The sequence below is a fragment of the Sminthopsis crassicaudata genome, chromosome 3 (assembly GCF_048593235.1).
Source record: "Sminthopsis crassicaudata isolate SCR6 chromosome 3, ASM4859323v1, whole genome shotgun sequence".
NCBI lineage: Eukaryota > Metazoa > Chordata > Mammalia > Dasyuromorphia > Dasyuridae > Sminthopsis > Sminthopsis crassicaudata.
In genome coordinates this window covers 257155411-257181073 of record NC_133619.1, presented here as the reverse complement: position 1 = coordinate 257181073, position 25663 = coordinate 257155411, and the positions used below count along the sequence as shown (strand labels likewise).

The 25663-nt window shown below is 33.6% G+C and overlaps 1 protein-coding gene across 4 annotated transcripts in view; it reads right to left on the bottom strand.

Moving 5' to 3' along the window:
- HSF2BP (heat shock transcription factor 2 binding protein) overlaps positions 1–25663 on the bottom strand; it is a 76351-nt gene that overhangs the window by 40040 nt on the left and 10648 nt on the right. For all 4 annotated transcript variants that reach the window (XR_012487992.1, XR_012487993.1, XM_074300536.1 and 1 more), the window contains exons 2-3: positions 24392–24539; positions 8741–8844 (exon numbers count right to left, since the gene is read on the bottom strand). Coding sequence is in view for 2 of the 4 variants with exons in the window: in XM_074300536.1 (XP_074156637.1) it covers positions 8741–8844; positions 24392–24539 (252 nt within the window). In the remaining 2 variants the exon portion in view is untranslated. The remainder of the gene's footprint in view (positions 1–8740; positions 8845–24391; positions 24540–25663) is intronic.

The following is a 25663-nucleotide window of genomic DNA, read 5'->3' as shown; positions in this document are numbered from 1 at the left end:
GCAATTTGGAACTGTGCTCAAAAAGTTATCAAACTGTGCATACCCTTTGATCCAGCAGTGTTACTACTGGGCTTATATCCCAAAGAGATGTACAAGAATGTTTGTGGCAGCCCTCTTTGTAGTGGCCAGAAACTGGAAACTGAGTGGATGTCCATCAATTGGAGAATGGCTGAATAAATTGTGGTATATGAATGTTATGGAATATTATTGTTCTCTAAGAAACGACCAGCAGGATGATTTCAGAAAAGCCTGGAGAGACTTACATGAACTGATGCTGAGTGAAATGAGCAGGACCAGGAGATTATTATACACTTCAACAACTATACTACATGATAATAAATTCTGATGGACGTGGCCCTCTTCAACAATGAGATGAATCAAATCAGTTCCAATAGAACAGTAATGAACTGAACCAGCTATACCCAGCGAAAAAACTCTGGGAGATGACTATGAACCACTACATAGAATTCCCAATTCCTCTATTTTTGTCCACCTGTATTTTTTATTTCCTTCATAGGCTAATTGTACACTATTCAAAATCCGATTGTTTTTGTACAGCAAAATAACTGTTTGGATATGTATACATATTTTGTATTTAACTTATATTTTAACATATTTAACATGTATTGGTCAATTTGCCATCTGGGAGAAAGAGTAGGGGGAAGGAGGGGAAAAGTTGGAACAAAACATTTTGCAATTGTCAATGCTGAAAAATTACCCATGCATATATCTTGTAAGTAAAAAACTATAATAAAATAAAATAAATTCACACAATAAAAAAGATTATTGGATTTTGTTACTTTTAATGAATTTTGTTATTATTTTCACTAGTTCAATAAACTATTTGATTGGTAAGGCACTGAATAAAAGAATCAACTCATTAATAGTTATCTTTACTATGTTGGCATGGTGAATAATTAATATCTCTAATCAGTAATGTCCATCTCTATTTTATACAGAGTATATTATAGTTATATTCAAATATATATAAATCCTGCATTTGTCTCGATAGGTAGGATCACAGATTTTTCTTAAACAAATTTTATCTTTAAAATTTGAGGAACTGGCAATTAGTTGTTATTCATACTCCCTTGCCAGTAATAAGGACTTTGGTCATTAAGGCTAGACTTATTTTGGCAGAATAACTCTAGGGATTTGAGCTTCCATCTGGCTTCTTCCTTTAGTAGGGCGAAGAGGCTAACAAATTTCTTTTACCAAGAAAAATATATGCACATGGATTATAACAATGAAAAGATAACAACCACAAGACAATTTAAAATAAATGGAGCAAAATTACAAAGAATATATTTGGTCCCAAAGAAGAAATTTGAAAAGACACTTCCTGCCACTCCTTACTAGAGGTGAGAGATCCACAAGTATGTTTTAATAAGCTTAACAGTGGATAACACTTTTAGGACATCCTACATTCATCATTTTTCCTTTTTTTTTTTTTTTCTTCTTTTTTCTTTTTTACTTAGAAAAAAATTGCTATATGAGATGAAGAAGGAAACAGGAAGATATTTATTACATGTAAAAAAATATTTAAACTTTTTTAAAATTATGAATATGAGCATAACACAAGTATGAAAAACAGTGCTAGGAATACCAAAATTTAAAATAAGCTAAAGGACAGCTAAGGACAATTTTTACTTGTATTGGGGGAAATGGGAGGATCAAGGATCGAATAGGATTTTTTCTGGTGTGGATGAGATGATGTTTCCTAACAACAGAAATATGGTAAAGATACTCAATTTTCATTCTGTTTCTTTGAAAAGAATTATATTTGCACTGGAAATGAGAGAACAATTACTAAGACTGAATTGATATATTGATACTTCCTATGCTAAATAAGAAGACAATAGGTAAGCATCTATTTGTATTTTGATGAATTAAAGTCACTTGACCTAATTATATTTTATTTTCTCAGAGAATTATCAGAAATGTGTGATGATCTTCAAAAGATATAAAACAGGCATTTTTCAGAAGAAATTGAAGCTATTTATAGTGATATTAAAAAATACTCTAAATCACTTTTGATTAGAGGAATATAAATTAAAACAATTCTGACCTATCACCCCATACCTATCAAATTGGCTAATATGAAAGAAAAGGAAAAGGACAAATGTAGAAGATGTGGAGAAATTAATGTATTGTTGGTGAAGTTGTTTACTGATTCAACCATTCTGTAGAGCAATTTGGAAGTATGCCCAAAGTTCTATAATGCTATGCATATCCTTTGACCAAGCAATTCCAGTATTAGGTCCGTATACTAAAGAGATGAAAAAAAAGAGAGACAGAAAAGGAAGGAGGAAAGGAGAGAGGAAAAGAGAAAGAAGTAAATAAATAAATGGATGAATAATGAAGGAAAAGAACCTAGATGTACAAAATTATTTATAGTAGCTCTTTGAGTAGTGGTAAAGAATTAAAAATTGAAGAGACATCCATTAATTAAGGAATGAAGAGTTTGTGGTGGCAAAGCAGCATATTTATCTGGATGTCAAAAAATTAAATTCATGAGATGGAGGAAGCATGGATAGATAGTATTCCAAAAATAGATCTTGTTTTAAGGAATTATAAGGAATTATAAATTCAATCCATGTCATCAATGTGATATAACAGCAAAAAAACCACTAATGAGATCTTGGGTTGCATTAAAAGGGGCATGGTTTTTTATTATAAGGGGATGATAATCTCATTGAAGTCTGCTTTCATTATATTCATTATTTCAGATTTTATTTTAAGTAAATTCTGAATGCCAATGTTTTAAAATGGCATTGATAAATTTAAGAATGTACACAAGAAGATAACCAGGATGCTAAAGGGCATGGAGTCCTTGTCATATGAGAATCAGTTAAAGAGCTGGAGTGTGTAGCCTGGAAAAGTGGAGGAACATCCCAACTATTTTCAAGCATTTGTGAAGGATATTAGACTTATACCATCTGTTCCTTAGTTCTGTCTAAGAACACTGGGTAGAAATTAGAAAGAAGTTTTGTCAAAGAAAATTTCCTAATAATTAGAACTATCCCAACATGGAAGGGACTATCTAAAGGGCAGGTAATATTATCTTTTTGGCTGTCTTCAAGCTAAAGCTAAAAAACTATGTGTCTGGTAGGGTTATAGGGGTGGATTCTTTCATGGATAGCTTTAAGTAGATGTATTAAGATTAAGTAGATTGATTCCAAATCTCAAATTGCATGATTCTCCAATTCTATAAGTCTGAAAAACCAAAACTCTTGCAAATATACTATGGTTCTAAATTGCAAATAACCTGCATTGATAAGCGTATACACTAAGTGTACACCATGGGTTTTAAATTGTCTTTATCTAATACTAATTAGATATTCAAACAAAAAGGTTGAGATTTTTATGTATTATGCAAGCCTAAATCTTCTTCCAAATCACATATAATGAAAGAGGCCTACTCCCCAATTTAAAAAGTACCCTGGTATTATGATAGTTTCCTATCCTCATCACATGTGATGAAAAATACTCTTTAGACTGGCTGCAGAGCTAGAAATGAGAATATGTACAAAAGTCAATGACTGGATGAGTTGGCCCTTTTTCCTTCTTTGGTAGGAACCAAAAAGGACAAACTGTTATTGGCTCTCAATGGAAAAAGGAACGTGGTTCTTTCTTAACCAAACCTACTACAAATCTGAGAATAGCAATAAGAGAGGCTGAAATGGCCTCCATCTTCAGCTGCCTCACCCGACCCAACATATGGCCCATGAATACAGGCTTCTGTTTCTTTGCCTTTTTGTTTTCCTTTCTCAGATTTTTAAAAAAATATCTGAACAGGCTGCAACCCTATATGCTTTAAAATGATGGGAAAACAAGTCACTTGACATCTAGGAGTTAAAGGCTATGCCAGATTTTCTAATAAAAATCCCGGTGACAAAGTCCTAAGTGACCAACTTGCTATCATACAGGATAGGAGTGAGCAGGCTTTGGTGGTATTTGTCTATGTCAGCTCCTGGGTGAGTAGATCTTGAGCAAGGGAATTCTGAGCTGTATCGGAGTCTGCTGATGCAGTATCTAAAATTTAGCATTAATGTGGTATATTGCCAGACAACCAGCAGGTTATCTAAAGAGGGACAAACCTATTAAAAACAAAAAGGAAGAAGGTCAAAGATTCAATCCCAATCAATAAGGGAACCATGATTAATTCCTGCACTCTAGCCTGGATAAGATAGAACTAATCCTAAAACCTTTTTAAAGGAAAAAAAAAAGAATAGCATTGTAAAATGTGAGTTATCTAAAATCAAAAATTAAAAAAAAACACTATTTTTAAAAATTAATTGAAAATATTCTGGGTCACTTGTCATGATCAGAATTATGGGGATTCTCCAAACCTGTTACTGCAATAAAAAAAAAAAAAATTGAGATCTGGCAATTAAACAGCCTTAATTTACCACCATCCAGCATATAAGGTACAACAGATGAAGGGCAAAAATGAACTTGAATAAATTTATTTCATGGATTAGACTTTTTCTTGGCTTTCATTTTAGCTTCAGAAAGATAAGTTGTTTCAGTGTACTCTTGTTTAAATTTATAAAATGTTGGATTAAATTTACTTTACAACAGTTTCTGTTCTGCATGCCCATCTTGGGTTTGACAGTAACTTCAAAGCTTTCAACCTGGGTCTTGAAAAAAATTTTCCCCACAAAGGCATAATTCTAACATTAAAATAAATAAATAAATAATGGAAACCATTCTGTTTACTTAAAATAAACTACTAAGATAAGGTTCAAAAACTGTTCATAGCAATGTGCTTAAAATATTTCACTATTCTTTTTTCACGTTTCTTTTAAGCTCTCATAATACATACAAATACAGTCAATGTGTCATCCAAAGTCATCAGTGATGACTAGTCAACTTTGAGAATAAAAATTACATCATTTAATTGGCCTAAAATAACATAATTATGAACAGACACAAAATGTTCAAATGAACTATATTTTTCATTGTCAAGATATCAGAAAAAAGACATCAATTCATAGTGTCTACTTAGTAGGAATATTAGCAATTATGAAACCATTTTTCCACTTAGTGAAGACAATCTTTTGTGGCACAACATTCTGAAATTTTAGTCTATTTTAGATGAAAAAGATAGTTTTTTAAGGAGAGTGTTATGAATACCTTAACACTGCATGGTCATATTTTGAGAACAAATTGTCTAGATTTTTTTTTAATCTGTCAGCTTTTGAGTGTATCAAAATTATCCCTTTAATGGTTTCTACTTTTCAGCTCAAAACAGAAGTCAATTAGAAGCTACATTATCTTTGATTATGGCACATTTCTTTTTCCTTAGACAGATAATCCTGTTTGTGCTCATCTAACAATAAAACAGTAGGGTTCTATTCATTATAGTTAACCATTAAGAACATGAATTTTGACAGATGGTGATTTTTTTTAAGTTTTATTGATTTTTTTTTGCTTTACATTACAAACACATATTATTCCCATTTTATGAGAAATACCTTGAAACAAAATAAAATAGTCAAGTAAAGCTAATAGTACTAGTAAATTTATCTGATAATGCATGTAACATTTCATATCTGGAACACCTGTCCACTTCACTATTTTTTAAAGATTAATATAAATACAAAATAATAGAAATCTATTTACTCTCTGTTTAACTCCTACTTCAACTGGAAAAAAAAAGGAAAAAAAAAACAAATTTCTTGGAACAAAAACTCAGAATCAAGCAAAATAAATTATCTCATGGATATTTACAAATATGTTTGTGTCTTTTTAAACCCTAAAAATAAGACCCCTCTGTCATGGATAGCACGTTTCATCATTGGTCCTTTAGAATCAATAATGTTCAATGTTCATCTGCTTTCAAAATTGTTTGTTTTTACAATATTGTTATTTTATAAATTGGTCTTCTGGATCTTTTCATTTCATTCTTCATCAGTTTGTCAAAGTCTTCAAAAACTGTTCACTGTTACGATGTTGATGTTATAATATAAATTATTCTTTTGATTCTGCTTAATTGAGTTTCATCAGTTCTTAGGTTTTCTATGTCTTTCCAAACAAGTTTCTTTAACATATTACTTCAGCATATCACATTCATATTTCACAATTTATACAATCATTCCTCAAATATTATGTATTATCTTAGTTTCCAGATTTTTGCCACAATAAAAAGATCTGCTATAACTGTTTTTATATATAAATGACCTTTTCTTCTTTTTTTGGATATCTTTTCACTATAGGTTTAGCAGCTGTATAGTTGGGTCAAAGGACATGTACTATTTAGGAACTTTTTGCGTGTAAAACAATTTTTTGTAATTATATTTACATAGTTTTTTGTGTATCTTGGAAGAGAAACTCCCAAGTATTTTTTACATTTTGTAGTAATTTTAATTGGATGGTGCTTTTGGTTTTTTTAAAACTACTGCCACTATGGAAGTTTCAGAATTAATTTATCAATAGTTAATTCCTTTTCTTAAGATCAAAATAATCTATATTTTAAAATGTAAAAGAGTTACCACTATAATGAATGCCACATGAAAGGTCACAGACTTAATATGTCATGTCATTAGAGAATATGTGACAAAGATTACAAATACTACAAAGTACCAGGCATGCCATACAAAGCCTCTCATTTAGGTCAAAGATCTTTTTTTACAATAGTAGTCAGAGAAGAAAAGGAACAATAGCAATGCTCTGCCACATAGTGGAGATAAATGTTTTAAGTAAACATAGCTACTCATACATTTCTATAATAACTATATTCTAGAAGTTAATGCTTATTGCATAATATAAAAATCTATGCTTTAAAACTAAAAGAGCATATCATGCAATTAAATTAAAATACAAAGGTACTATCTTTTTAAAAAAGATAACGTTTTCTTGACTCTCTCATCAAGCTTTCTAAACATACTCTTGAAAATTCTGATACACTGAAGCCCTGGAAATAGCTACGATTCTATAATTTTACATAAGAACTCCATTAAAAAAGATGTTTGCATAATCCCAGGCAAACTTTTAAGTAGTCAACATTATGAATAACCATGCTTAGGCTTTTACTAGTAGTACACTGTCAGATTACATAATTCTGCTTCAAAAATGCTTCAGCAGTTTTCCTATGCTTTGAAACCTAGAATTCTCCATTTCTTAACAGAAGTGCAAACCCTTAAATTAAATAACCCAAATTTGCACACTTAGGCATGAACTCAAAACCAAGTAGAGAATAAGGAATAATAATCTTCAAATAAATTATCTTCTAAGTTGTTCCAATGTGTTGTTCCTCTCTCTACCTCTACTAGTTATTGACCTTTTAAATTGAACTCTGACTTATATCTTGGACTCTATCAACTCAGACTGATTATTTGTTACAATTTCATTTGATTCCTAATCACTTCTTTCTATCCATGTTCCCCAAATTTATTTTCTTCTCTCAGATATCTGCCCAAGACTCTGTTCTTAAAGGAAACACAGACTTAACCAAAGTAAAAGTGATCTCTAATTCCTAACTCAACATATTTTGCAACTTTAAATATAAAAATAATCACTTATAATAACTGGGTACCATAAAGATATTAGTTTAAGTATGTTTTTTCTTATATAAATATAATGGGTATTAATGCATGCTGAGATTCACCTAAAATGGAGGAACCTATATAGAGGGAACACCAGGGATTTGTTTCTGTGAGACAAGAAGTTGGGGGCAGGTATGGATATTCTGCTTCAGCCTACCATGTGATTGGGATCTTCTCTTTTTTTCTTTCTTCCTTTTCTCTCCCTCTTTCCCTCTTCTCTTTTCCCTTTCACTTTCCCTTCCCCCCCTCCTCTTTCCCTTTCTCTCATTTTCTCTTGCCCTCCCTCATTTGCTCTTGCCCTCTCTCCCTCCTTTGCTCTTGCTCTCACCCCTCTTTTCTCTCTGTTCCTGTCTCTCTGTTTCTTTCTCTGTCCAGAGCTGAAGGACTCATACAATATAGCAGGTGACACCATGCACTGGAAGGGAAAGCCTAAGGGCCACTTCCTCCTCCCCTTAGACTACTGGTCCTAAAAAAATATAACTGGATTTTTGGTTGTTTTCATTTGTTCTTTTTAGCTCTAGAATGGAGTTCTTAAGACAGTCCTAGGATATAAGTCCAAGGCTTTTGAATATGTGTGTGTGTGTGCATATATAGTATGCATGTATAGTAGTCAGCTACTAAAAGAAATAAAGTGAATATCCACGTTAATCAAAGAAATCTATCGTCAAATAATTTTCTTTTCTTTTTTCCCCCCCTGAGGCTGGGGTTAAGTGACTTGCCCAGGGTCACACAGCTAGGAAATGTTAAGTGTCTGAGATCAAATTTGAACTCAGGTCCTCCTGAATTCAAGGCTGGTGCTTTATCCATTGCACCACCTAGCTGCCCCTTGTCCAATAATTTTCAAATGCATTCTCTGCCTCTTACCAATAAATAGCTCACCAGAATAAGATGAAAAATTCAGATTAAATATGTTCTTATATCTTGTTGTAAATCACGATGGGACTGAATTTTAATTTCATTATTTTTATTATAATGTTTTTGAAGTCTTTATATCACGAATATCTGCAAGTACACTGTCCAACAATTTTCCAATTCACTCAGAATAAAAACTTGAGAAACTCTATCTAATGAGATTTAAGAGCTATAAAGAACAATTTTTTTCATTTCTTATTCAAAACTGAAATACTACTATTTCTTCAACATAAACATGAACTTGAAGAGTTAATTTTTTTCTTTAACAACTACTATACCTTCTTCTCTTTTATGCTATCTGCTTGTGCTATTTCCAATCGGGCTTTAAAATGTTCACAATCCATTCTCATCTGTTCTACTTCCTGCTCTTTCTTTTCCAGGCCTGGTGAAAAGGAAGAAAAATTATTCTTAAGATTTTTCAAACTGTTAATTTCTATATGGATTCAAACTTTTGACTCTTCTGTTAGTAAATCCCATATTTGATTTTCTATAAAAATAACAGGATCAAACTAAGACTGTCTCCAATATTTGTTGGTTCCTTCTATTTGGTTAACAAATAGGAGGCTGCTCTTTTAAACTTTTTAATTTGTATAATGCCTCCTCCTTGTGGCCAGTTGCAAATATAACCACAAAAGTCATTCACAGGTAGTGCTTTTTTTGGCCCTTGTTTGGGATATCAATGATTCAATTTTGCATGACAAAATTTTATATACCTTTACTTGCTCAATCAATGGTTTCTGCTTAATTTTATAACAGATGGCAAAAATAGCATATAGGTAATAACACATTCAATATTTTTTCTTATAATAATTTACAGTGTTATCTTCAAGATATATCAGGATTAAAAATATGGGCTGCCTATACAATATTCTTAAAATTCTCCTGCAAATTCTAAATTAATCCCAAATGGTTATGAATTTTATTTTTTTAATCTTTGTTAACCTAAGCAAAGAAAATGACAGAAGAGTTGCAATACACTTATCAAAACGGAAGGATATTTGCAAATTCCTTCTCTCCTATTATTATCAGCAAACAAGTATTTATTAAGTATCTAAATGCTGGCACCTTGCTAATCACTAGAAATACAAAGAAGGAAGGCAAAGAGTATCTGTTCTCAAAGAGCTAACAGTCTAATGTGGGAGTAAGATACAAAAAAATTTCGAAAGTAGAAAGTAGAAAGGGCTAGGTTTGAAGGGCTTTAAAAGAGAATTTTTCCATTTAATTCTGAAGATAATAGGAAACTAGAGTTGACTAAATGAAGGATATAAAAGGTATCCTGGTTTGATCTTAAATACATGATCAATTTTGACAGTTGAATGAAAGACAAAATCAAATAAGGAGAGACTTGTCCATGGGAAGACCAAATTAAAGACTATTACAATAGTCCAGGAATGAGATAATAAGGGTCTATACCAAGCAGAGTGATAGCAGTATCTGAAGAGAAAAAGGACTTAGCAAATAATTGGATGACAGGAGAGTAAGGAATTAGAATATGACATCTAGATTATAAATCTGAGTGACTGAGAGAAGTATCTTCAATAGTAGAGGGAAATTCAAAAGAAAGGAGGAAAAAAATAAAGAGATTGTATTGTATATGTTGAGCTTAAAATACCTAAGGAATATCCAGTTAAAATGCATAATTGCAGACAGTTTGTATGATATTAGAATTAGTTGCTTTAATATTTGATAGAATATACTTCCATATTTATTTAGTCCTGAGGTTTTGTTTTTTTTTTCCCCTTTGGGAGTTCATTTGTGGATTGTTTTATTTCTTTTTCTGAGATGAGGTTATTTAAATAATAAATCTGCATCTTTGTTAATCTGGGTACTTTGTATTTTTGTAGTGTTCATCCATTTCCTGTCATTTTGTTTAGTAATGTAAGTAGACAAAAATTTCTGATAATTTTCTTTATTTCCTCTTGAACTATTATGTTTTTCATTTTTAATGTAATCTGGTTTCCTTCTATTTTTAATGACATTAATCTAATTTAAAAACTTAATTTACCTTAAGATTTTTTTGCTTCAATTTTATTAACCTCTTATTTTTAAAAAATTTCCATTTTATTTTTTGCTTTTTGTTATTCTAATATTTTTAGTTTTGTGCTCTATTTCTTTCTCCTTTTTGTAAAAGAAAGCATTTAAAGATAGAAATTTTATGTTAAAGAATTGCTTTGGTTGCATCACAGATATTTTAATATATTGTCTTATTATATCTATTTTTGTAATGAAATTTTCTATTTCTTTGACCCACTTCTTATTTATAAGTAAAGTTTTTGGTCTTCAATTAATTTTAAGTCTTTCTTCAAAGGTTCTATATTGAATGTAACTTTTGTCACATGGCAATCAATAAAGGAAATGTTTAGTATTTCTGAATTTTAGGTGAGGTCTTTATGCTCATATATATATAGTAAGATTTGGTAAAAAGTGCCAAGTATAACTACATAAAGGTATCATGCACAGCTGAGTATTTGTAAATTCCTTTCTATTTCCATTCGAGTCATAAGATCTATCATATCTTTTTTTTTTTTCTGAAGTTCTAGTCACTTTTTTTTTTTTTAGCCTTTCAATTAAATTTACCTTGATCTAAAAGGGATACCTTCAGTTCCCCTATTACTATGGGGTGGTAAGTAGGTGGTAAATCAGACAGAGTGCTAGCCTTGGTGTCAAGAAGACCTGAGTTCAATCCAGCATCAAAACTTTATTAACTTTATAACCCTGGGCAAGTCATTTAACTTCTTTAAAAAAAAAAATTTAATAGTATCTTATTTTTTCTAATTACACATAAACACTATTTTCAACATTCATTTTTGAAAGATTCTGAGTTCCAAATTTTTTCCCTTCTTCCCTCAAGAAATCTTATATGAATTATATATATATATATGCAATTATGTAAAAATATTTCCAAATTAGTCATATTGTGAAAGAAGAAACAGAAAAAATAGGAAAAATCATTAAAAAAAAAAAAAAACAACAACAACAAAAGTGAAAATAGTATGTTTTGTTCTATATTCACCTTCCATCAGTTCTTTCTCCAGATATGGATAGCATTTTTTGTCATGAGTCTTTTAGAATTGTCTTATCACTGTGTTGTTGAGAAAAGATAAACAACTATAGTTGATCAATGCATAATGTTACTGTTACTATGCAGAATATCCTCTTGGTTCTTCTCATTTCACTTAGCATCAGTTCATATAAGTCTTTCAAAGTTTTTCTTAAATCTATCTACTCATAATTTCCCAAAGCATAACAGTATTCTATTACATTCATATACCACATCTTGTTGATTACTGAACAACATTCCATTACTTTCATAGACCATAACTTATTCAGCCATTCCTCAAATGATGGGCATCCCCTCAATTTCAATTCTTTGTCACCACAAAAAGGGCTGCTACAAACATTTTTGCACATGTGGGTCCTTTCCCTTTTTTATGATTTCTTGGATCAAAAGATATGCACACTTTGATAGACCTTTGGGCATAGTTCCAAATTAGTCTCCAGAATAGTTGAATCAGTTCACAACTCCATCAACATTGCATCAGTGTCCAAATTTTCCCATATCTTCTCTGACATTTGTCATTTTCCTTTTCTGTCATATTAGCCAATCTGATAGGTGTGAGATAATACCTCAGAGTTGTTTTGATTTGCATTTTTCTAACCAGTAATTTAGAGCATTTTCCAGAGTGTTGCGTTCTTCATCTGCAGACTGCCTGTTCATATCCTTTGACCATTTATCAATTGGGAAAATGACTTGTATTCTTACAAATTGGACTCAGTTCTCCATATATTTAAAAAACAAGGCCTTTATCAGAGATACTTGCTATTAAAAATTGTTTCCAAGCTTTCTTTTTTCTTTTTAATCTTGTTGCATTGGTTTTGTTTGAAGTCATTTAACTTATGTTAAATGTCTCAGTTCATCTGTAAAAAGAGGATAATAATAGTATCTATCTCCAAGTCTATGCAATTAGCATAGTATTTAAATGGTATGTTATCTGGTACATGAAGATTAAGTAGGTATCTGTGTTGTCTGAGAAAGAGCCAAGATGACAGAGTGAAGTCATAATTTATGATGATCTCTACCAATTCACTCTTCTACATCAATTTTAAAAGTGCATCAAACTAAATGCTGAGTAGGTAAATCATTTTTCCAGCCCAAGGAAGCTTAAGAAAACAGAAAGAAAAATCTATGCACATTGAAGTGGAGAATTAGCAGTAGCAAGAATAGCAAAGCACAGTAAGGTACCTGAAGATCTTGTCAGAGAGAAATCCTAGGGGACCCTTCTATAAGCAATGAGCACAGGATCTAGTATCATTTGGCAGGTCTGTGACCCCTTATGCAGTTCTAAGTCATAATTCTAATGTGGAGAGATCAGGAGGGACCCTACCTGTGTAAGGATCAAGAGTACAGACCAGGACTTCCGGCTAAGATGGCGGCGTGGAGGCAGACAGCTGCTTGAGCTCCTCGCTTTCTCTCAGAACTTACTTCATGACAAGCCTCTGACTTAATGCTTGACCCAGAAAGAAATCCACAAATTATCACCAAGAGAAGACATCCTTGAAAGTCACCAGAAAAGGTCTGTGTTTGTTCGGGGGAGGGTCAATCAGACTGGGCGCAGACTGAGGGCAGACAGCCAGAGCAAGACAGGCAGCTCACACAGCTCAGACCGGAGGGGGAGGGGTGTGATCTCTGCAGTTTCTGCGAAAGGGCTTTTGCCCCAGTGTGGATGCTCCGTCTTGGCAGCAAGCCAGGAGCCACGGAGAGGGTGTAAACACCGGAGGTGAAGATTAAAACCCCAGAAAGCCAGCGTCTCTCAGAGCCCGGCCACCCCCAACCCCCACCTGGACTGACTCGGTGCGTTCTCGGAGCCTCAGAGCGCAGACTCAGTACAGTCATTGCTGTTCTGTTAGTGGCTCTCTGCTGCCCTATCCCCAGTCTGTAGAGGAAGCCCATTAATAACATCCAGCCCTATCCCCCCGCAAAACAGACCAATTGCTTCTCTTGTCAGTTTGTTTTCTTTGATTCTGACAAAATGAATAAAAAATTCAAAAGGGCTCTAACCATTGACAGCTTCTGTGTGGAGAGGGAGCAGACTTCAAATGCTGAGGAGACTAGGAACAGAATGTCCCCAGATGTATCCCCTGGGAGGGATATAAGCTGCTCCTCAATACAAAAGAACCTCATAGAGGAAATAAAAAAGGCTCTCACAAGAGAGCTGGAAGAGAAATGGGAAAAGGAAAGGGAAGCTTGGCAAGAGAGCCTGGAGAAGTCATCCCATGCATTCAAAGACAGAATGGATAAAGAAATCAAATCATTGAGAAACAAGATTAGTGAGCTGGAAAAGGTAAACAACTCCAAGGAAAACAGGATTAGTGAGCTGGAAAAAGAAATCAGCTCTCTAAAAAATAAAATGGATAAAATGGAAAAAAATTCCATAGAAGATAAAAACTCAATTGGACAATTACAAAGAGATATAAAAAAAGTGAGTGAAGAAAATACATCATTGAAAATTAGACTGGAACAAGTAGAAATGAATGACTCAAGGAGAAACCAAGAGGGAGTCAAGCAAAACCAGAGAAATGAGACAATTGAAAAGACTGTCAAGTACCTTACCAGAAAGACAACAGACCTGGAAAACAGATCCAGGAGAGACAATTTGAGAATAATCGGACTCCCTGAAAAATGGGAGGAAAAAAAGAGCTTGGACACCATTTTCGAGGAAATTATCAAAGAGAACTGCCCAGACGTTTTGGAAACAGAGGGTAAAATAGACATTGAGAAAATTCATCGATCACCTACTGAAAGGGACCCTAAAATCAAAACGCCAAGAAATATAGTGGCCAAGTTCAAGAACCATCAGACAAAGGAAAAGATATTGGAAGCTGCTAGAAAAAAACAATTCAGATATGGAGGATCCACAATAAGGATAACACAGGATCTAGCAGCGTCCACATTAAAAGAACGCAGGGCCTGGAACATGATATTCCGAAAGGCTAAGGAACTTGGTATGCAGCCAAGAATAACTTACCCAGCAAGAATGAGCATCGTTTTCCAGGGAAGAAGATGGACATTTAACGAAATAAATGAATTCCATCTATTTTTGATGAAAAAACCAGACCTACATAAGAGGTTTGATCTTCAAATACAGAACTCAAGAGACTTCTAAAAAAGGTAAAAAGAAATCTTGAGAACTATACTTCTGTCAAAAAAATATGTAAAGAACATATGTACAATTTGTCTTAGAAAATAGAGGTGGAAAGGAGATTATATCATAAAAAAGTACAAAGTGGTGGTACTACATCTCATGAAGAGGCAAAGGTAACCTATTATATCTGAGAGAAAGAAAGGAGGGAGATGAACATAGCGTGTATCAATAGACATATTCGATTTATGGTGAAACTTCTTCCACTTCATTGAAAAGTGAAAGGGAAGGAGTAAGCTAAGGGGAAGGGAATACAGTAATTTCGAGGAAAAGGGGTAAAATAAGGGGAGGATCTTTAAGGTGGGGGAGGGATCCTAAAAAGGGAGGGCTGTGAAAAGCAAGTGGTGTTTACCAGTTTAATACTGGATAGGAGGGTAAAAGGGAAGGAAAGGGGAAAAGCATAAGCAGGGGTTAATAGGATGGCAAGCAATATAGAATTAGTCCTTCTAACCATAAATGTGAATGGGGCAAACTGCCTCATAAAGAGGAAGCAGTTAGCAGACTGGATTAAAAGTCAGAATCCTACTATATGTTGTTTACAGGAAACACACCTGAAACAGGATGAGACATTCAAACTAAAAGTAAAAGGGTGGAGCAGAATCTATTATGCTTCAGGCAAAACCAAAAAAGCAGGAGTAGCCATCCTCATCTCAGATCAAGCAAAAACAAAAATTGATCTAATTAAAAGAGATAAGGAAGGGCATTATATCCTGCTAAAGGGAAGCATCAATAGTGAAGCAGTATCAATATTAAACATGTATGCACCAAGTGGTGCAGCATCTAAATTCTTAAAAGAGAAATTAAGAGAGCTGCAAGAGGAAATAGATAGCAAAACTATAATAGCGGGAGATCTCAACCTTGCACTCTCAGAATTAGATAAATCAAACCACAAAATAAATAAGAAAGAAGTCAAAGAGGTAAATAGAATACTAGAAAAGTTTGATATGATAGATCTTTGGCGAAAGCTAAATGGAGACAGAAAGGAATATACTTTCTTCTCAGCAGTTCATGGAACCTATACAAAAATTGATCATATACTAGGGCATAAAAACCTCAAAATCAAATGCAGTAAGGCAGAAATAGTAAATGCATCCTTTTCAGACCATAATGCAATCAAAATAACATTTAATAAAAAGCCAGGGGAAAATAGACCAAAAAATAATTGGAAACTAAATAATCTTATACTAAAGAATGATTGGGTAAAACAGCAAATCATAGACATAATTAATAACTTCACCCAAGAAAATGACAATAATGAGACATCATACCAAAATGTGTGGGATACAGCCAAAGCAGTAATTAGGGGAAGTTTTATATCTCTACAGGCCTACCTGCATAAAATAGAGAAAGAGAGGGCCAACGAATTGGGTTTACAACTAAAATTGCTAGAAAAGGAACAAATTAAAAACCCCCAGACAAACACAAAACTTGAAATTCAAAAAATAAAAGGTGAGATTAATAAAATTGAAAGTAAAAAAACTATTGAATTAATTAATAAAACTAAGAGTTGGTTTTATGAAAAAACCAACAAAATAGACAAACCCTTAGTAAACCTGATTAAAAAAAGGAAAGAGAAAAAGCAAATTGATAGTCTTGAAAATGAAAAGGGTGAACTCACCACTAATGAAGAGGAAATTAGAACAATAGTTAGGAGCTACTTTGCTCAACTTTATGCCGATAAATTCGATAACTTAAATGAAATGGAAGAATACCTTCAAAAATATAGCTTACCCAGATTAACAGAGGAAGAAGTAAGTAGTTTAAATAGTCCCATCTCAGAAAAAGAAATAGACCAAGCTATTAACCAACTTCCTAAGAAAAAGTCCCCAGGACCAGATGGATTTACAGGTGAATTCTACCAAACATTTAAAGAACAACTAACTCCAATGCTATGTAAACTATTTGAAAAAATAGGGATTGAAGGAGTCCTACCAAATTCCTTCTATGACACAGACATGGTACTGATACCTAAACCAGGTAGATCGAAAACTGAGAAAGAAAACTATAGACCAATTTCCTTAATGAATATTGATGCTAAAATCTTAAATAAGATATTAGCAAATAGACTTCAGAAAATCATCCCCAGGATAATACACTATGACCAAGTGGGATTTATACCAGGAATGCAGGGATGGTTTAATATTAGGAAAACTATTAGTATAATTGACCATATTAATAATCAAATTAATAAAAACCATATGATCATCTCAATAGATGCAGAAAAGGCATTTGATAAAATCCAACATCCATTCCTACTAAAAACGCTTGAGAGTATAGGAATAAATGGACTATTCCTTAAAATAATAAGGAGCATATATTTAAAACCTTCAGTAAACATCATATGTAATGGTGATAAACTAGAACCTTTCCCTGTAAGATCAGGAGTGAAACAAGGTTGCCCACTATCACCATTACTATTCAATATAGTACTAGAAACTCTAGCCTTGGCAATAAGAGCCGAGAAAGAGATCCAAGGAATTAGAGTAGGAAATGAAGAAATCAAATTGTCACTTTTTGCAGATGACATGATGGTATACTTAGAGAACCCCAAAGACTCTGCTAAAAAGCTATTAGAAATAATTCAGAATTTTAGCAAAGTCGCAGGATACAAAATAAATCCACATAAATCCTCAGGATTTTTATACATTACCAACACAATCCAACAGCAAGAGATACAAAGAGAAATTCCATTCAAAATAACAGTCGATAGTATCAAATATTTGGGAATATATCTACCAAAGGAGAGTCAGGAACTATATGAGCAAAATTACAAAACACTTGCCACAAAAATAAAGTCAGATTTAAATAATTGGAAAGACATTCAATGTTCTTGGATAGGCCGAGCGAATATAATAAAGATGACAATACTCCCCAAACTAATCTATTTATTTAGTGCTATACCAATCAGACTCCCAAGAAACTATTTTAATGACCTAGAAAAAATAACAACAAAATTCATATGGAAGAATAAAAGGTCGAGAATTGCAAGGGAACTAATGAAAAAAAAGTCAGAGGAAGGTGGTCTAAGTGTACCTGATTTAAAGCTATATTATAAAGCAACAGTCACCAAAACCATTTGGTATTGGCTAAGAAATAGACTAGTTGATCAGTGGCATAGGTTAGGTTCACAGGACAAGATAGTGAATAAAAATAGCAATCTAATCTTTGACAAACCCAAAGATCCCAAATTTTGGGATAAGAATTCATTATTTAACAAAAACTGCTGGGAAAACTGGAAATTAGTATGGCAGAAACTAGGCATGGACCCACATTTAACACCACATACTAAGATTAGATCAAAATGGGTCCAAGATTTAGGCATAAAGAACGAAATCATAAATAAATTGGAGGAACATGGGATGGTTTACCTCTCAGACTTGTGGAGGAGGAAGGAGTTTGTGTCCAAGGGAGAACTAGAGACCATTATTGATCACAAAATAGAACATTTTGATTACACCAAATTAAAAAGTTTCTGCACAAACAAAACTAATGCAAACAAGATTAGAAGGGAAGTAACAAATTGGGAAAAAATTTTTACAGTTAAAGGTTCTGATAAAGGCCTCATCTCCAAAATATACAGAGAATTGACTTTAATCTATAAGAAATCAAGCCATTCTCCAATTGATAAATGGTCAAAGGATATGAACAGACAATTTTCAGATGATGAAATTAAAACTATTTCCACTCATATGAAAGAGTGTTCCAAATCACTATTGATCAGAGAAATGCAAATTAAGACAACTCTGAGGTATCATTACACACCTGTCAGATTGGCTAAAATGACAGGAACAAATAACGATGAATGTTGGAGGGGCTGTGGGAAAACTGGGACACTGATGCATTGTTGGTGGAGTTGTGAAAGAATCCAACCATTCTGGAGAGCAATCTGGAATTATGCCCAAAAAGTTATCAAAATGTGCATACCCTTTGACCCAGCCATACTACTACTGGGCTTATACCCCAAGGAACTACTAGAGAAGGGAAAGGGTCCTGTATGTGCCAAAATGTTTGTGGCAGCCCTTTTCATAGTGGCTAGAAGCTGGAAGATGAATGGATGTCCATCAATTGGAGAATGGTTGGGTAAACTATGGTATATGAATGTTATGGAATATTACTGTTCTATAAGAAATGACCAACAGGAGAAATACAGAGAGGCTTGGAGAGACTTACATCAACTGATGCTGAGTGAAACGAGCAGAACCAGAAGATCATTATACACTTCAACAATGATACTGTACGAGGATGTATGCTGATGGAAGTGGATTTCTTCAACATAGAGAAGAGCTAATCCAATTCCAATTGATTAATGATGGACAGAACCAGCTACATCCAGAAAAGGACTGAGAAATGAATGTAAACTGTTATTTTTACCTTCTGAATCCAATTCTTCCTGTGCAACAAAAAATTCGGTTCTACACACATATATTGTATCTAAATTATACTGTAATATATTTAACATATATAAGACTGCTTGCCATCAGGGGGAGGGGGTTGGGGGAGGAAGGGAAAAAATCTGAATAGAAGTAAGTGCAAGGGATAATGTTGTAAAAAATTACCCATGCATATGTACAGTCAAAAAATGTTATAATTATAAAATAAAATAAAAAATTTAAAAAAAAAAAAAAAAAAAGAGTACAGACCAGAAAGGCAATGAACAGATCTCTTCCTGAATTACACCACTTTGGAAGCATTAAAAACTTAAAGTTATCCACTGAATATAAAAATAACAAAAGCTCATTAAAAAGTAGAGGCCAGATACAACCCCACTCCCCAGAGGGGAGAAGGGTCCAACTCTAACATAAAGTTCAAAGTCAAGAAATAGAATGGGGAAATGAGGGGGAGGGAAAGAGAGGGGGGAGAGAGAACCCATAAAAACTACTATGATGATGATAGGAAAACTCAAGACAAAAACTCAGAAGAAAACAGTGATTTGAAATATCTACAAACCATCTCAAAGAAAAATGCAAATTGGATACAAAACACCAAAATTCCTAGAAAAGCTAAAGAAAGAAGTTTTTTAAAAAGAACAAAATATTTTAAAAATCAAAAATGATGTATAGATGAAAAGTTGCAAAATTAGAGCAATGCAAAAAAAAATATGAAGAGAATTAAGAGTTTGGTAAAAGAGGCACAAAACAATACTAAAGAAAATAACTCCCTAAAAGTCAGAATTGAGGAGACAGCTAGGTAGTACAGTGGATAAAGCATCAGCCCTGAAGTCAGGAGGACTTGAGTTCAAATTTGGCCTCAGACACTTAACACTTACTAGCTGTGTGACCCAGGCAAGTCACTTGACTCCAATTGCCTCAGCAAAAAATAAAAAAATAAAAGAAATCAGAATTATTCAAATGATAAAATATTTACAATATCTATTAAACCTTTGAACATAATATAACTTGTCTATTATTCTCTTATCTATAATTACTATAGCTTTATCTGAAATCACAATTTATATTATGGTTTTGTTATAGGGTTTGTTTTTTTTTTTTAGTTCATTAAAAAGTATAACAGATTTTGTTTCTGCCTCTAATTTTGCTTGGGATCAAGGGTGAAGCTACTGGAAGAAGAAAGGGAAAAATGAAGACCCCTTCATCTATAGATCACAAATATCAAGCAAATTATTTTTCTTTCATTATCTTCATATTTACAAGGTGGCAAAATGTGAAGAAATAATCAATTAACAATGATAATCATGAATATAGTCAGGAAACAGTCTCCCCTAAATTAGAAGATGAAAGCAAACTAAATTAAAAAGCAGAATCCAACAATATATTGATGTATACAAATGTTTCTTATACATCTGTAATAGTAAACTATGTGGATAAGCATAGCTGAGACTATAGACAGAGGGGCTTCACAATTGATACAAAAAGCTCATTTGACTCAAAGGCAAGCTTTGACCTTGAAAGCTGATTGAAGAAAGGAAAGAAAAAGAATAAGGATTTATAAAGTACCTTCTGTGTTTACACCTGGCTTTGGGACATTGGCAAATCAGTTAAACTTGCCTGCCTCAATTTTCTCATCCATAAAATAGGGATAAATAATAGCAGCTACCACCCAGGACTGTCAGGAAGAAAAAGTGAAGTACTATATGAAGTACATGGTTCACAATTTTTCTCTCTTCTCCAATTCCTTACTTCATACTAGGGGACTTCAACATGCTCAGTAACCCTCTCAAACACATTGACCACTCAGTTTCCCAACCAACTCACTTCCTATGTCCTGTTCTTCTACCATAATTCAGCCATACCCAAAAAAAAGTCATACCTTTGAACTTGCTATCACCTAAAAATGTGCCACCTCCATGTGGAAGAATTTTGAAATCCCTTGAAATCTACTGACCTTCAACCTCTTCCTCTGCTTTCTCTTACAAAATCCCTCTCTCTTAATTGTCTTCTTTTCTCCTCTTTTGATCTCTTGATGGACAAGTTCAGCTCTATACTGTCTTTTCTTGAGTCCCTTTATCTCTTAAGCCCTTTTATCATATCACCAAATGCACTCTGCCAAGCATCACTCAGCTTTAGATCACTCACTCCAACCATTTGTTGCCTTTATTCCTGTATTTGTGCTACTCAAAATACATGAAGAAAATCAAACAATAGCTCCAACAGAGTCTACTACAAATTTGGTGTTATAAAATTTCAACTAGGCCTTCAGAAAATTAGGAAATCCTTCTATATCTGCCCCATCAACTCACTGTCACACTCATCACAATAGCTCTTTCAAAGCTTTTCCTTCAAACCTCCCATGACTTCCCTTTCTCCTTTCTCAGCTAAGAATTTCAAATTTTAAGAAAAAATGGGGGCCACTGACCATGAGCTCCCTTTTCCTCATTTCATATCACTCATCCCTCCTTCATCCCTATCATATACAAGGAGGTAAGCTCACTCTTTATCATGGCCCACCACTTCTTCAAGTGAGCCAATCCCACCCTATCTCCTACAAAAGTTTTCCCCTTCTAAGACTATGAAGTAGGGAATGGCTAAACAAATTGTGGTGTATGATTGTGCTAGAATACTGTTATGCTATAAGAAATGATAAGCAGGATAGTTCCAGAAAAATTCAGGAATACCCATAAGAACTGATACAAAGTAAAGATAGCAGAATCAGGAAAACATTGTACATAGCAGCAATATTGTAATGCTGATCAACTGTGAAAGATTAAGATACTCTGATCAAGACAATGATCCAAGACCATTTCAAAGGATCCATGATAAAAAAATGTTATCCACTTCCAGAAAGAAATTAATGGAGTGTGTGTGAAAATTGAAGCATCCTATATTGGATTTATATATATATTTTACCATATTTAATATTTATTGGTTTACTTGCCATCTAGGGAAAGGGGTAGGGGGAAGAGAGTGAAAAATTAGAATACAAGGTTTTACAAAAGCCAGTGTTAAAAAATTATCCTTGTATATGTTTTGAAAATAAAAAGATTCAATAAAAAGAACTGAAGCACACTTTTTTTTTATTTTCTTATTTTTTTTATATGGGGAAAAGGTTATTTTCTTTTACAGCATGGATAACATGGAATTATGTTTTATAAGACTTCATACATATAACTGATATTGCTTGCCTTCTCAAGGGGTGGGGGAAAATGAGGGAAAGAGAATTTGGTACCCAAAATTTCTAAAAATGAATATTAAAAAAAGTTTTAAATGTAATTAGGAAATATTTAATGAAATATATATTTTAAATGCTCCCTTTGTCATTTCCATTCTATCATTTGTCCTCATTTTCTTTCTAGTGTAGGAAAGTAGGTTTCTCCTTACTGCCTACAAACAAGCCCATTTCTCCCCCATCCTCAAAAAAAACTTACCTTAATTACCTGCCATCTAGAGGAGGGGAGAGGGACAAGGGGGGGGGGGATTGAAACATAAGGCTTTGCAAGGGCCAATGTTGAAAAAAATCATCCCTGCTTATGTTTTGAAAATAAAAAGCTTCAATTAAAAAAAGTTTTAGAAAAAAAAATCACCTTACCCTTCCATCTCTGCTATCATCCTTTTTCTTTTATGCCCTCTGCAGCTAAACTCTTCAAAAAAGGTCATATACAATAGTTGGCTTCCACTTTCCTCTCCTTTCACTGTCTTTTTAACTCCTTATAATCCAGTCTGACTTTATCATTCCACTGAAATTTCTTTCTTCAAAATTACCAATGATCTTTTAAACGGCCTTTTCTCAATTCTCATTGTTCTTGTTTTCTCTGTAGCCTTTGACACTATTGATCACCCTCTCTTCCTTAATATCCTTCTCTCTAACTTTTCAGTACACTACTTTCTCCTAGTTGTCTTCTTACCTATCTAACCATTCTTTCTCAGTCTCCTTTGCTGGATCCTCATCTAGATCAAAACCGCTAGTTCTAGATCTTTGATCTTGATCAAAAAACTTTTCTTCTGTACTACTTCACTTAGTGATTTCAGCAGCTCCCATAGATTTAATTATATCACTATGGTGACAATTCTGAAATCTACCTATCTTGTCCTCCAGTTTTATATCTCCAACTGCCTTTTAAAAATGGAGGCTTAATAGACATCTTAAACTCAACATGTTCAAAACCAAACTCACTATCTTTCCCTCAAACTGCTCTTCCCCCTTTTCCATCCACAGAACTTAACTATTTTCCCAATTCTTCAAGTTCACAACCTAAAGAGCTGTCATCCTTGATTCCTCACTATCTTTCATCCCTTCTCTATCCAATCTGTTAATATAATATATTGATATGACTTCTGCAACATCCCTTAAATGCAACATACTACTTTCTCTTCACCAAAACTGCTATCATTGTAGTACATAGACTACATTGTAGAACGTATCTGGACTACTAGAGAAGCCTACTAATGGATCTTCTGCCTCCAATCTCTCCTCACTCTACTTTATCATCCATTTATCAACTAAAGTGTTTCCCAATAGCCCAGGTCCAAGTATTTCACACATACTCTCTCCTTTTCCTATTCCTTAAATTCCTCAGTTCCCTATTGCCTCTCAGATCAAATAGAAAATTCTCTGGCATGCAAAGACTTTCATAACAAAGTTCTCCATGCCCATCCCACCTTGCCAGTCTTCTTACACCTTATACTTTGCAACCTTTTCTTTGATCCAGTAACAGTGATCTTCCTCTTCCTCAAACAACACCCTTGATACTCCATCTCTCAGACTAGGTAATTTGTCTCTCATACCTGGAATGCTCTCCCTCCTGACATCTGCCTACTGCCTTCCCTAATTTCTTTCAAGTCCTAACTAAAATTCAACTTCCATTAAAAGCATTTTCCATGCCCTCTTAATTCTAGTGTCTTCCTTCTTTTATTTCCTATTTATCTTGTTTGTACATTTTATTTGCTTGATATCATCCCCTTTAAATTATTAATTTCTTGAGAATAGAAACTGGCTTTTGTCTGTTTTTGTATCCCCAGTGCTAAAGAATGCCTGACACATAATAAGCATCTTTTCTATTAGAGTGGGGAATATTTTGGCAAGCATACATCTCCATGTTTTATACTTCATACATCAAATTCATACTTGAGGAAATTAACAAAGCCAAATATAATTTTAAGAAAAACAAATATGTAAGGTAACATAATAATCTGAAGTGGAAAATAGATTATAACATAGGATTTCTAGTCTATCAGGGTTTGTTAATAAAGCACTAATTTCTTTATATTTCCATACATGACGTAATATAACTAATTTTGTGATATATCACTGTCACTTCTGCAAGATGGGACTTACTTGTTTCTACAACATCCAATCTTTGGAAGTTCTCCAATATCTCCCCATTCAGTATTTTGGGTAAAAAGTCTCGTAACTGCATCACTTCTGTTGTCAACCGCTCTAGGTCTCTTTTTCTGACTTGAACAAATTCTTCCTTAGGATCTACCTATTAAAAGATAAAGTAGGGAATTTCTAATCAAAGGGTCAAAGTGAATAAGAGCAGAACAGTACTAATCCAATATACTCAAGAAAAGATAAAACAAAAGAACCTCAATTTGAATAATGATTAAGAAATAAACTATAAGTAAGGACCAGCCTGTATTAGCATAAGTGAACATTCAGAAATCTGCTGGCACTAAAAAACAGAGCATATAAGCATATAAGGCAAACATAGCAATGAAAGCCTCCCAACTCCCACAACCTCAGAATGTTCCAATTTGAAGTCCCCAAATGCAATAACTAGAAGATCTTAGAAAGCCCCAGGCAGAGCATGAACAATCTAGACTCCAGGATCAAAAGACTTGTCAAATAGAGATGGCAGACAGAAGAGCAACAAACCTTTACAAAGAAGGTGATTAATCTGCTCATCCTGGTGGTTCACAAAATTTATATGTACTTATCTAAGTTACCACTGAAAGCCTAGGAGAGTTTAGTATCCGTACCATGATGCTATTAGTGAGCTTAGGAATTGCAACTTTCTGGGCACAGCAAACACCAATAGAAGGTCCAGCAAATGAGACAATACCAATGTAGAGGAAACAGGGGCCCATACAATAGCAATCAGAACCTAGCCCTGACAAAAAGCCCCAGTTGGAGAAGTAAAGCTAGAAATATAAATATAAGATGCCCATGATAAAGATATTTTATAGATCCAGTGACATCCAAGACATGTCAATAGGAAGAAAGTAATTCAGAAGAGCCTCAGATAAATTTACAATTTAGCCACAAGTTCTATTAGAATTTCTAGAATAGATGAAATGATAAATAAAAGTATATTATAAATTAAATTAGAAAGAAAGAATTTAGAGAAAAAAAGTTTAATATAGAAAATATATTAATGATATATTATTAAATATAATAATACAAATAGGAAAGGGAGGGAAGGAGGGAGGAACGAAGTATGGAGAAAAGGAGGGAAGGAGAGGAGAAAGAGAAAGAAATAGATAAGAAGGGAAGGTGGGAGGAAGGAAAGAAGAAATGAAGGAAGGATAAAAGAGAGGGATAGGGAAGGGAGGAGAGAGGGAGGAAGGAAAGAAAAATACAGATGTAGATGGCATGCTTCATATGAAT